The sequence below is a fragment of the Urocampus carinirostris genome, chromosome 19, assembly GCF_059441175.1.
Source record: "Urocampus carinirostris isolate Australia breed hairy pipefish chromosome 19, RoL_Ucar_1.0, whole genome shotgun sequence".
Taxonomy (NCBI): Eukaryota; Metazoa; Chordata; class Actinopteri; order Syngnathiformes; family Syngnathidae; genus Urocampus; species Urocampus carinirostris.
In genome coordinates this window covers 1,802,498-1,817,350 of record NC_142367.1, presented here as the reverse complement: position 1 = coordinate 1,817,350, position 14,853 = coordinate 1,802,498, and the positions used below count along the sequence as shown (strand labels likewise).

The window sequence follows — 14,853 nt, the reverse complement described above, 5'->3', positions numbered from 1 at the left end:
CACAAAATCATTTCAGCTTGGTCATCCTGGAAGAGGGGATTACCTCATGTGTGGTCCCTTTGTCAAGGTTTCTTCATTTTCCTCATGTTCACGTTTTTAAGTTTTTCCTTGCCCTCATGTAGGTTTTAGATCAGGGGATGGTGTAATAATAGTCTGTGGTTTGCAATAATCTGGTCTGTGCAGCCCTTTGAGACCATTTGTGATTAAGGGCTATACAAATAAATATGACTTGACTATGACATGAAATGCCATTTACCGTTTTTACTTAGAACCTGAATTCGAAACTCAAGGGAGCGTCCCTTTCCCTGAGTCTCCTATAATTTGTCTTTATATCTTTAACATGATCTGGATTATAGTACCCTCTTTGCCATTGACCTGGTTTTTACCCGCTTCTCAAACACAACCAGTGCGAATCTACCCACTTACCGCTTATTTCATTTCGCCTTTCAGTGCCCGTCGACAGATGGCGAGTTCCTCTGAACACCCCCACCACCACCAATACCTCACCCAGCCGCCCACCCCAGGGGGGAAGCTTGGGGGGAGTTAGTGTGTGTGAACGCGGCCGCATGTCAATCAGCTCTCATGTGATGGCTCTTGCCAATGACGTGCCAGCCATATGGGCCTGGCATCCCGCGATTTCCTCCCCTCTCTCGTTCGGGCTGCAGACAGATACAAGGTGGCCACATAAGAAGAAAAAGGCGGAGTAGGAAGGCACCAGCAAAGACCACAAGGCAGCCTCTTTTTTGGCATCAACATGGTTTGAGCAAGACCCAGGTCAGTTCGGTGTTTTAGTCCTTTGTGTCTGCCATCATCCAATTAATAATCTGCAGGGTTTTTTTTATTGTACCATCTTTTGTGGTGTGTGTGTGGCATCAAGGGAGTTTAATTCTCTGGGCTATGCAAGTACATGCAGCCAAGGGCATAGTTTGGCCATGGTCGTAGGGGACATGTACCTACCAATATCGAACAATCATTGTTTTGTCACCGCCGATATTATGTGATCTCTTCAAAAGTAAGCCATGTCCTCACCAATATTCAGTAATTATGTTTTGTCCCTGACAAAATTATACAATCTTTTTTTAAAGACGTGCTACTCACTCACTAATGCCAAGACCAAACCTATGCCTTTGCATTTTGCTACTATTTTTTTGGGACAAATGCAAGTTTTTCTTTTTAAGTTTTAGGTGCCAAAAGCTAAGAATAAACAGCCACTGTATTACTTGTGTGAGTTGACATTAATTTGCAATTCAAGGAATTGTTTTTTTGCAGAAAAAATAATAGAAGTTAATGTAGTATTCAGGATTAAATATTTGTATATTTAAAAATGTATTATAACCTCTAATAATAATAATAATAATAATAATAATCAATGTCCAGAATAAAAAGGATATTCTTTTTGTTCATTTAGAGTCATAGATAACTTTTCTTTTTGTCTCACTCGGCGCATCATTTTTTCTACTGAAATTGTGTATTGTTGAGGATTATGGTCCCTTAAATCCAGAACAAACAGCCTCGAAAACAGATTTTTCCACAGAGCCATCACCAAGTGCACAACACTGCGAAAAATATATATCTTGCCTATGTAGAGAAAAATGGATATCTATATTGTATTTACTCTTTTATTTTGAAATTTTGATGCTGCTAAAGCTTATTACAGTACTTTTCATTGCATTATTATTACGGCTCACTATTATACATTATAACTTAAGCCAGTCTCTAGGTTTTACGTTGTAAATATTTGTGCTTATTTATCGTGATAGTCTTTTATCTCATTTCTTTCCTCAAAGTATTTATTACGTATTGTGCTTGGCGCGCCGTGTCAATTCTTGTTGCATACTATGTTTAACTTTTTTTCATCAATGACAATTAAGACAATTCAATTCTATGTAAATGGTCAAATCTTGTTTAATAATGTTACAAAAAATACATGTCGTGGTGAACGTCCGGCCTGCTCATCAATCTGAGCAGGGCACGCAGTTTACAATTTGAAATGTTTTCTTTGGCACTCTTCACAAAGACCTAAAAAAACAAGCAGAATATCTTATTTTAGGACCAGAAATATCTATCTCAAGCCATGTCAGTTTCCTAAATTCAACCAACGGAGTTATTGAAACCTAATAATGACATGACCCAATCCAATATTTTCAGGGTCAGTTGGGAGTTTAGGAGTTGTGTGTAACCCAACCATAAAGTAAAATATGCAATTCCATGTTTTTGATTTCCAGTCACGATATGCATTCGAGGTGTACTGAATATTGTGGCCGATCAATGCAGTTCTCCCTCCCCGCCCTTTTTTTTGTGTGTCATCAAATGTCGCAGAGTTGCCCAATAAAGTGACCCATGACTAATCTTTTTGCAGTAGTTTTTTCTTAATTATGTGAATCCTGACCAAGGGCCTGGTTTTGACATGGACAAAGGGGACATCTCCCCACCAATATAGAGCAATCATTGTTTTGTCCCCACCAATTTTATGTGATGACCAAAATAATGTCACCATAATTATCGGGCATTGACTGTTTTGTCCCCAGCAATGATGATCATTTAAAAAATGTCCCCATCAATGCCAAGATCAAACTTACACATTTACTCCAGACATAACTTTCAGGAAGCTGCCAATGTGACTAATATTCTGACCCAAGGGATGTTCCCAGCTTATCTGTGGTAACCGATTCCACACATGATTTTCAGCCATGTGTATCCAATAAACCCTACCTAGCCTCGTGTTAGAGGTGTGAAGAGACCAAATACAATAGTTCAGACCTAATTTACTTTAAATGCCACCTTGATTCTAACCCTATTGGGATGGCCTGGCACGGCCTCTTACAGATGCAGTGTGCAGGCTCATAATATATACATTGCATACCAATACATGATACATTCCCAGATATTTTTTCAGCATAATTGTCATCTTATCCTTGAATTTGATATGCTTTTTTTATCATTTCAAATTTTGTATGTTGTATAGCAATTTTGTGTCAAGACCAGAGTGGAAACAGGACCCACTCACGTAACGTTTCTCACAGTTTTATTGGGAAGAAGGGAAAGGAGTGCACACATGATCCGGAGATTGCGTGTCTGGACTCGTTGCTCAGACGTGGAAGTGGGACTTCCGTGTCGAGCGAGGGTGGTGTCAGGAACGGCAAAAAACAGAATAAAATAGCAAAAACGTGGTCAATATCAGAAAATGGGTCGTTATTCAGGACGGGAGAACGGACGTGGTCGAGATCAAACAGATCGTAGCGGGAGAAAAACAGGAGCAAAAACACAGGGCAGGCGAAAAAGGGCTTGCCGAGATTCGTAGACGGACCGACAAAAGGGCACTGACAGAACAGAGTTTAAACACTGACATGGAGCCAATCCACACAAGCAGGGCCAATTGGGCGCCATAACAACCGTGACACGCGGGCCGTGGTATTTTGTATGGGGAAAAATATATAAAAATACACTGCTACATATAATAAGCAACAGTAAATGCACTGCTAGTGTGGAAATATGCTCAATGAATTATTTGTGTTATTTGGTAAGTAAAATAAACTTGGTTTACACAATTTTTCTTAGTTTCTTTTCGACATCAGTCATGTCAGACGGCTCGTTGGAGTATTTAAACCGACCTGCCATTAATTTTTGTGTATGACAAAAAACAAGCGAGTCTCTCTGTCATTTCTAACAAAAAACTATGATTTTAAGAAATGCACATGCTCTGGCCGCTAAAAGCCAGTAAGGATATACTCTTAGCTCTAGTAGGCCCAGCCTAGAACAGTAGTTTGATCTGATGTAGTTTAATCTTATTGACCATGCTTTGTTAAAAAAAAAAATTGTTTTTTTTTTCTTTTTTTTCTTTTTTTTTTTTAAATTAATTTCAAACTAGTACTACAATTGAAGCACAGGTGTAAAACTGCATCCACTTAACTGTTAGCATAATCCAGTTAGCGGACTTTAGTGCCATACATGAAAAGTATTTTTTCTATTTTCTTATGAATAAATGCGTTATGTTTTGTAAAGATCCCTTGTTTTCCGACAATTATATTATTATAAAGCATAATACGGAAAAGCTAAAAAAAGATAAGTTGAAATTTATTTTACTGAACAGAAAGTCTCGATCTGGCCCCAGAACCAAAATGAGTTTAACATTTCTGTTTGACATTTTCAGAGCTGGCCCAAGGCATAAGCAAACAAAGCGTCTTCTTAAGGCCCCGTGACCCTTAAGCGTCCCCCCCACAAACTTATACATAAATAAACATATAAACATTTTTGTATGTCAACAAAAATACTTTACAGAAATAGAACAAAAACAATTCAAAATAACCACAAAAATAAATATAAGTCTTAGTGCATAAAAACAGGAACCTTATATATCATTTTTCTTTCTTGCTAAAAAAGACAATAGTATGGAAATACTTCAAACTCCTACTGCAGTAAAACTACAATGCAAAAGACTACCAACAAAAAATTACCCCACAAACACTGCAAAAATACAATTACAGTAATATTACAAAATTACTGAAGACTTATGACAAAAATACTACAATGGAAATACTTTTAAAAATCTACAAAAATACTACATAAATACTGCTTTGGAAATACTTACGAAATACTTCTACAGAAATATTAAAAAATACGTAACACTATATCACAAAACACTACTGGTCAAATATTACGACAGAAATAATACTACTGAAGCATTACATCAGAAATACTGCAAAAATACAACTACGGCGATACTACCAAAATAAAAATTATAATAATACTGTACGAATTTCGCCTAGGGCCCCATGAAAGCTTGTTCGGCCTACCCTTTTGGTCTTGCTATGAGTAAATAGGTGCTGCGTTGTGTTTTTAAGTTTCATTATAAAAAGGGTACTTGCAATCATTATTAAAGGGAGCAATTGTCTGAGGTTCACAGACATGTTTTTGTCATGCATCACTTTTAAAGATGACATCACTGAGTGGATATAAACCCCCTTCGTGGTACCCCGCCTCTTCTGTTGCAGGTGACAATGTTGAGTCGTCTCTTCAGTGAGGTTCTGCCGGACGTCCAGAGGCTCGCAGCGGACTGGGCCACCGAGAATCCGGACGGGGATGATCAAATCACGGTGAAAAACGAGCATGAAGCGCGCCTCGGAGCGGAGGACGAACTAGAAGAGGCTCCCAGCAGCCGAGCTGAATCTGAAATGGCAGATGAAGATGAAGAGGAGGAGGAAGATGATGATGAGGAGGAGGACAAGGGCACCAAAAAACGCGGTCCGAAAAAGCGCAAAACGAGCGCAGCGCGTCAGGAGCGCTCCAAAGTGCGGCGGGTGAAAGCCAACGCGCGGGAGCGCACACGCATGCACGACCTGAACTCGGCTCTGGATAACTTACGCAAGGTGGTTCCCTGCTACTCCAAAACGCAAAAACTGTCCAAAATCGAAACCTTGCGTCTGGCTAAGAACTACATCCTTGCGCTAGGTGACATACTGCGCAACGGAAAACGGCCGGACGTTGTGAGCTATGTTCAAATGCTTTGCAAGGGCCTTTCACAACCTACGACTAATTTGGTAGCGGGTTGTTTGCAGCTCAACACGCGCAATTTCCTCACAGAACCGGACGCGGCGCGTTTCCACATGCCCGGTTCGCCTTTTTCCTTGCACCCGTACTCATCCACGCCATCGGCGTCGTCGTACCGTTGTCGCCTCGCAAGTCCTAACTACCAAGCTACGGGTGGTGGTCCCCTAAACCTTCGTGCGCACTCGTATCCCCCCGGGTACGAGCCCGGTTACCCCACGGGTGGGGTTTCCCCGGACTACTTGAGCCCAGACTATGAGGGTCAGCACAGCCCGCCGGGTTGCTTGGGCACGGGTGGCGTGGGCGCACCGGGGAAGCAATCAGAGCTTGACGCAGAGCGGAATTATCATTATTCGTCTATGCATTACGCACGAGCCGGACGCGCTTTGACTTTTGGCCCTACAGGAGCGCGTAGCGGGGGTGCGCATTCTGAAAATATCCCCCCTTTCCATGAAGGTCACCATGAGCGCACAGTGGGCGCTTACGACGACATCAGCGCATTTTTCCACAATTGAGTGACAATCCTTATCGCCTCATGTAATCTGATTACATGGTGTTGTTCTTATTTGTTTGTGCGTGTATGTATGTCTGTGTGTGCGCGCGCGCGCGCGCACGCACACGTGTGGATGACCAGACACAGTGTAATTTAAAATGGAAGACACAAATAAAACGTGATTTATAATTGTCTAACGTCATTTATCGAAGTACACTGCATATACACGGTAACATTTTGCAATGTTTTTAACCAATGACGCATGCAACTTTACAAATAAAACTGGTTCTGTAACAAATATACTGTAAAGTACTGTACAATTGTTTTTTTTTTTTTATTTAGCTAAAATTACGTCTTGGCAATTATGAAAAATTGACACAAAAACATACAGATAAACAAACAAACGAACAAAAAAACACCCTGCTTTGGACAAAGCCCAAAAATACATAGAATAATTAATTGTATATTTAGTTCAGGAGGTACAGCGCTCTTTCGGGGTGTCCTTGGGCAAGACCATACATGTTAAGTTTCAGAAATGGGAAATCGGGAGATTTTTTTTGACGCGATTATTGTTATTATTATTATTTAAAAAGACAACAATAAAATTCGTTTTTCAATCTACTTTATTGTTATTTAATGTTTATATGTGATTATTACAATGTTTAATTATTCCAAATTTTCTGGTGTTCTTTAACATAGTCATATGTAACTGTCTTATTCGTCTGCTGCTCCCAAAGGAATGAGATCACGTGGAGTTCGAGATTTTGATTGCCGAAAGCTTTTTCCGGTGCAGAACGGCAAAAAAGACGATGATAAAGACTATGGATAATTCGGCTACATTTTAATCGGCAAAACTTTGTTCACATAAAAATTCCGGCGACCAAAAAAAAAAATGAAATTTTTAGAAATCGGTAGATGTTGCTCTCAGATCGGTAGGCGGGAGAATCGTAACCAAAGCGGTAGTCCCGACCAAATCGGGAGACTTAACAAGCCCTAATGCATCCGATAAGGGAGCCTTGCACGTCTTGCTGGCGCCGCTATTGGTGTGTGAGTATGTTTGTGAATGGGTAGGTGTGAAGCACACTGTAAAGCGCTTTTGGAGGTCTTCTGTAACTTGAAAGGAGCTAAACAAATACAGACCATTTACATCTCATCTTGTCTCATTAGCTGCACCACTTATCCTCAGTAGGGTCGCGAGGGTGCTGGAGCCCATCCCAGCAAACATCCGGCAGTGGACACCCTGATCTGGTTGCCAGCCAATCGCAGGGCACACAGGGACAGACAACTCGCTCATTCACACCTAGGGACAATTTGGACCGGCCAATCCACCTGAAATGCATGTCTTTGGAATGTGGGAGAAAACCGGAGTGCCCGGAGGAAACCGGGGAGAACATACAAACTCCGCAAAGGAAGTCCGGTTGCTGGATTTGAACCCACACAGGAGGCTCCCAAGACCTTAGAACTGTGCCGCACACGCGCTAACCACTGTGCCGCCGTGCTGCCTATGACCATTTACATTTTCCATATTATATATTATTTTTTCTTTTGTGCTGCAAAGGCTTCATAGGGCTCTTAGTGTAATTATTGTTATGATGTTTAACATGTGACATAATGATTTAAGGCAGTTTAATAACAATTCCAAATACATTTATAATAATAATAATGATCATCATAACTATCATTATTATTTAGCTTATCCTCAGTAGGGTCGCAGGGGTGCTGGAGCCCATCCCAGCTATTTTTGGGCAGTGGGCAGGGGACACCCTGAACTGGTTGCCAGCCATTCGCAGGGCACACAGAGACCGACAACCATCCACTCACTCATTCACACCTAGGGACAATTTGAACCGGCCAATTAACCTGAAATGCACGTTTTTTTGGGATGTGGGAGAAAACCGGAGTGCCTGGAGGAAACCCACGCAAGCACGGGGAGGACATAAAAACTCCACGCAGGCGGTTCGATCTCATAACCTCAGAACTGTGCCACACACGCAGTAACCACTGCGCATATATATTTATTATTAATCCAATGAAAACATATACATATGCCAATGGGAAATTCTCTTATATTTTTTTGCTATTTTCCCTTTCATGGTTTCACACTAAACAGTATTGGTGGTACAGAAAATGAACATTTAATTAACCAACTTTCTTCAACAAACCTCCCTGAAAGAAATTATTTTGGTGATTTCAAATTAAACAATAACTTGATTTTCAAAATGCAACGTTTTGGATAATGATCAAAAAAATTGGTTGGGACATGGCGCATTTTTAATTGCATGGTTGCATAATATTTTTGGCTACAATGCACCATTTTTTTGGATATTGGTGGGGACATAGCATGGTCTAAATGGTCTGCATTTATATAGCGCTCATTTTCTAGGTGGTCACATAATATTGGTGGGTACAAAACAATGATTTGTCGATATTGGTGGGAATATAGCGTATTTTTAGGAGATCAACAATAGTGAGGAAAAAACAACGATTCCTCGCTATTGGTTGGGACATAGAACATTCTCTAGGCGCATTTTTTGGGATCGCACAATATAAGTGAGGACAAAACAATGATTTTTCGATATTGGTGATGATATGGCACATTTTCAAGTGAGCAAATGATATTAGTGGGGACAAAACAATGGACATTGCGCATTTTTAAGTGATTGCATAATACTGGTCGAAATAGAACAAATATTTTGTTGTATATGAAATTGTATTAGTGGGGATAAACAACTATTGCTCATTTTGGTGAGGGCATCGCGCATTTTTGAGTGATTAAATAGTATTAGTGGAGACAAAACAATCCTTCCTCGATACTTGTAGTTGTAGGTCATTTTTAAGTGATCTCATATCGCTGGGGTCAAAACAATGATTCCTCGATATTGGCGGGGACACGTCCCCACTGCCCTTGCCAAATCTACGCCCTTGAAAAAAATCAACACACACACACACTTGATCTACGGAATGGCCAGCCAATCTAATTTGAAAAAAATAAAGCAAATCACGGTAAAAAAACCAACCTATTTTTTAAAGTTTTCTTTTACAAGCAACTATATGTTTTGCATAATTTTTAAAAAACGAATAGCACACTAGCTAACCTAACCGATCTATATTTTAAAAGCAACGCACTTTTTAACATTTAAATTTCATAAAGATTTAGCGGGCCGATATAAGTGGCCACATTTTGCAGCACCGTGCAGCTGCACCAGGCCACGCAACCTCACGCATTCTGCAGCCGGGCCAAACGTGGGCCCTCGTGGGAGGGCCCCCGTGTCTCTCCGCTAATTCCTCCAGCATCTGTTCATTACTCCTTCGTAGTATACTGGAAAATAGAAATACAATTTAATCGTTATTTTCTTGTTATATTATTTCATGTTATATTATGTTTTTATATATTTAGTTTGGTAATATATCGTAGATTTTATTGCGAAATTGATTACCTTAATATTAAATTACTTCAAGCGTATTTGTCTCTCTAAAATGCTTGAACAAATACCGTGCAAAATGTCATGAGGTGACCCGCAAAATGAATTATATCTGCATCTGGAGCATTTTTCACTCATCAAATTATCCCCTCATTAGATGAGATTAGATAAGCAGAAATTGGCCATAATGGTTAAAAAAAATTCATTAAAAAATGATATAGCGCAGTTACATTTGGCTTATTTGGAAAAGAAACAAATTGAATTAGAATTTTGTTTATTTCGTGGTGAACGTTATTCACCACAAAACTAGACATGGTACTCGGGAATAGAAAAGAATAGAATAGAATTCAATACGATAAAATAGAATAGAACAAATATAACATACATTTAGATTAGACTAGACTAGGATTAGTCAGAATAGAATATAATAGATTAGAATAAAATAGAAGATAATATAATTCAATACGATATAAATAGAATAGAATAAATATAACATACATTTAGACTACACTAGACTAGGATAAATCAGAAAAGAATAGAATAGAATAGAATAGAATAGAATAGAATACAATACAATACAATACAATAAATATAAAATACATTTAGACTAGACTAGACTAGGATAAATTAGAATAGAATAGAATCGAATATAATATAAAATAATTGAATAGAGCAGAATAGATTATACTAGAATAGAATATAATATAATAGATTAGAACAGAATAGAATGTCATTGATAACAACGAGGGTAATTTAAACATACAATAAGGGGTTAAAAGAATAAAATGGAAATAAAATAATATGTAAATAGCTAGTAAAGGGTTAATAAAAAATACGGAAAACAATGTCAAGCAGAAACTAATAAAAAATGCAGACGCAAGTCTTTTATGCACGTAATCTAAGACAAAATGATACACATTACTATCATCACTAACAAAAATAAGTTACAGTGATAGTCTTGTTGAACGTGTTGATAATCAAGATGAGATAAATAAATGAGTTTGGAATGTATTTTCAAAAACATTTAAACTAATGTGTCTACTGCCCAAAGATCGCTGGGATGGGCTCCAGCACCCCCGCAACCCTACTGAGGATAAGCGGTGCAGATAATGGATGGATGGATGCTCAATTAAATATTTTCAGCTTTATGATGTAAAAAACAAAAAAAGTATGTTTTTAAAACACGTTACACACTTGTGCTTTTGAGCTGAGGCAAATAAACAGCTCCTGGGATATTTGAAAGTCCAGGTCCGTGGGCCACATCCGGGCCCCCTGATGGTTTCATTCGGCCCCTGATCTTAATTCATATACATCAAAAATAATTTTCACTGGATTTGTAGTTCAGTGAATGATATGAAATTGCTATTATTTATATTCTTTGACTTGATTTTTGCCCCTTCTACTGTAATATACATAGTATAATTACCAGTGTTAATTTAACACTCTGTAGATAAGGGCCACATGTTCACTGAGGTAGTGCTAAAGTTTAGTGCTAAAAGTTTAGGCCCATCCATCTCCGGGCAGTGGGCAGGGGACAACATGAACTGGTTGCCAGCCAAACGCAGGGCACACGGGGACAGACAACTCACTCGCTCATTCACACCTAGTGACAATTTGGACCGGCCAATTCACCTGAAATGCATGTCTTTGGAATGTGGGAGGAAACTGGAGTGCCCGGAGGAAACCCACGCAAGCACAGGAAGTCTGGAGCTGGATTTGAACCCACGCAGGAGGTTCCCATGACATGAACTGTGCCGCACAAGTGCTAACCACTGCCCTGCCGTGCTGTCCATATATATATATATATATATATATATATATATATACATATATAATTTCGTTGTATTTTTGGGTTTTGCCTGTTTATCGGGACAGTCTTTCAATTTCCATTCGTCTTCAAGTTTTTATATCACATCTTTTTGTCATGATTACCGCTTTGGATCACCTGTGCCTGCTCATTTGGCGGCAGCAGCTGCGGGCTACCTGATTGGTTCCCTGTCCCTTTTTATTTCCCAGTCCTGTCACTCTCCGGTTGTCAGTCCGTCTGCGAACCTCTGTTGTTACAAGGCAAACTTTTTTGACCCTGACTCCCGCCTGTCCCGTTTTTGCACCCGTTTTTCCACCTGCCCGTTCCTGATCTCCCCGTTTGTCTCCAGCTACGACCCGTTTTTGATCCCGACTGCTCTCCCCTCCCGGCTTACGAAACGTTTCTGACCCCGACCACGTTTTTGCTCTCCTGTCCCGGCTATCGACCTGTTTTTCCATCCTTGACACCGCCATCGCCCGCGACGGAAGATCCACTTCCGTATTCGGATCGCAATCCGATTGCGACTTGCCTTTTGCGTCCAGTGAGCGCCGGATCGTGGGCGCAGCCCTTCCTCCTTCTTTCAATAAAACTTGTGGTTAACGTTACGCAACTGGGTCCTGATTCCGTTCTGGTCGTTACACTTTTATCCTGGTGGGCCATGTCTTATCTCATTGCATACAATGTTTCACAATGTTGATATCAATGACAATAAAGACTATTCTATTCTATTGTAAATGTGCATTTTTTTAAATACTTGTAGGTTGAGAAACTATTATTTATTTGACATAACATGAGCCTAAAGAGAGACAACAAAATTGTCCACCATTTTGATTTTCCAGTCATCGAGGACCCCCAGAGCACTCTACAATACACTTATTTCACACTTACACCCAAACCTCGAAAGCAGACTGCTTCCTAACGTGCATGACTCCCCATTTCCCATTAAATAAAAGGCTTGTTTAAAGAGTTTAAATTACAACTTGGCATAATTATGATGACGTGATTTGTGTTCTTACTTTATTTTGTCCTAGAATTCATCTTTTACTCGAAGTCTATTGAAAAAATGAATTAAATTTTCTTTATTGTCACTGATAACAAGGTAGTTAACATTGTTTGCAATGAGATTAGATCTGGAAGTCCATGGTAAACATGTAATAAACACTTAAAGAGGAAAATATGTGAAAAATTGTCCAAAGTAATGTAAAAAATGAGCAGAAATCTAAAGTGCGTTCTCAAAAAGTCTTGTTTACTTGCTTGTCATGAAACTCATTAGCTTGCAAGGTGTACCTAATGAAGTGGCCTCAGAGTGTCTATTATGCAGTGGTGTTTGGTGCACAGATGGCAGGAGTGCTTTTCCATTTATTTATTTATCTTTTGGGGAGTGTGAGGCGATGAGCAAAGAGGAGGGTGAAGGAGAGGCGAGGAGGAGAATGCCGTTGCTGCGGCTTCTGCTGCCGCCGCCATGGCACGGTCACACGGGCAGCAGTAATTGGCGCCCATATTGAAGGGTTTTGCAGTGCTTCAGGGTGGGCAAACTCCCAGCTGGACCTGTCAGATGTTATTCACTCCAACTCATTGCCTCTATTTTTTTGTTCTTTGTCTTCTTGGTGTTTTCTGCGTCATTCAACTACACTGTCCTCTTTTTTGGCGTTTTTTTTTTGCCTCAGAATCTCAAGTTTGGCATCACCTTTGTTTGCTGGCGGTCAGGCTAACACTTTTTCCCAGTACATCACACTTTCGTCTAAAGCTCGCTCTGCTATCGGCTGCTCACCTTTGTACAAACACACACATTTTTTTCATTGCTGCTCAAAAAAAGCACCCTTTTCTTCCAATTTTTACCCAGCCCGTCTCAAAAAAAGACAAAAAGAAGGGGAAAACAAATATATATTTTTAAAAAGAATATTAATTAGGGATAGGGAAGAATGGAAAAAGAGACAATGATAGAAAACAAAAATAAAAAGAAAATGGGAAAAAATAAAGCAAAAAAGGGAAATGGAGAAAACGGTAGAAAAAAAGGAATTAAAGATAAAAGGGCAAAGACAAAAAAATGAATTCCCTCTAATTTTTCTTTTCTTTTTAAAATCTTTTTCTTTTTCTTTTTTCCTCCTTTTTTTTAGTTTTACTTGTTGACTTATTTTTTCATTTTTCTCTTTTTAACAGTTTTTGTCCTTTTTATTTTACTTAATTAGGTGCGTTTTTGTCACGACGAGCACACATGGTAGACCCAATCGCGTAACGTTTTCTCACAATTTTATTGAAAGAAAGAGGAAGGGCAGCGCCCGCGATCCGGTGCTCGCTGGACGAGAAAAGCAAGTCGTTCTCGCAATCGGATTGTGATCCAAATACGGAAGTGGATCTTCCGTAGCGGGGTGATGGCGGTGTCAGGGACGGAAAAACAGGTCGATAGCCGGGACAGAAGTGCAAAAACGTGGTCGGGATCAGAAACGGGTCGTAAGCTGGCACGGGAGAGCAGACATGGTAAGGATCCAAACGGGTCGTAGCCGGAGACAAACGGTAGCAAAACGGGACAGGCGAGAGTCAGGATCAAAAAAAGGTTGTCTTGTATCAATGGAGGTTCGCAGACAGCCTGACAACAGGGGATCGACAGGACTGGGTTTAAAAAAGGACAGGGAACCAATCAGGTAGCCCGCAGCGACTGGTGCCGAACAAGCGAGCACAGGTGGAATTAATGAGTAATCATGACATATCTATGGTATAATTATGCTCAAAAAATAAAAACTTGACTTCCCGTGGATAACATCACTAAATAACATAAATAGCTTTTTTAAATGGTAAATGGACTGCATCTATATAGCACTTCACAACAGACTTCACACTTAACTCATTCACACACACACTCACACGTTTATAGCGGAGTCAGCCATACAAGGCGCCTACCTGCATATCGGATATGTTATAATTTATATTTTAAAGGGACAGTGTGTAATATGTATTGCCTCCTGGTGTTACAAAAAAAATTATCATCCGGTAAAAAAAACAATAAATGATTTGAAAACTAGTCAAAAATACATGAAGTCAAGTCAAGTCAAGTCAAATTTATTTATATAGCCCTTAATCACAAAAATGTCTCAAAGGACTGCACAGGATTACAATTACAAAATTACACAATTACCTGATCTTAAACCAGCATAAGGGCAAGGAACAACTCAAAAACCTCAGTGTGAGGAGAAAAGAGAAACCTTAAGAAAGGACCTCACATGTGGTAATCCCCCTTCCAGGATTGACCAGGGTGAATTACAATTAGCATTACTGTACACATAATAGTAAACATTAGGTAAGATGTTGAAAATGTCCGGAAAGTGCATGACATCCACGACGCCCCCAGCCTGCAAACCAGTCCAGAAAGTCTATGACGGCCACGACGCTGCTGAACTATCATACCAATGTTAACTTTTATAAAAATCATAGGTCGAGAAACTCGCGCCATGTTTTCTGGCATCCTGCCACCACGCTTTGCCGCGTATCACCAGCCCTTGCTCGTACCAGACAACACGTGTCATTTTGTGATCAAATATTACACATATGGTCTTAAAAAATATTATTTTTTCAAACATGTACACAAATGA

General features: G+C 39.7%; 1 protein-coding gene across 1 annotated transcript; it reads left to right on the top strand.

Moving 5' to 3' along the window:
• The first annotated feature begins 514 nt into the window (after positions 1 to 514).
• On the top strand, positions 515 to 7,177 carry LOC148346874 (neurogenic differentiation factor 2-like). The gene is made up of 2 exons (XM_088323407.1): positions 515 to 774; positions 4,992 to 7,177. Exons 1-2 carry the CDS (start codon positions 601 to 603, stop codon positions 6,057 to 6,059), a joined length of 1,242 nt encoding a protein of 413 aa, XP_088179533.1. The 5' UTR covers positions 515 to 600; the 3' UTR covers positions 6,060 to 7,177.
• Positions 7,178 to 14,853: the final 7,676 nt, after the last annotated feature.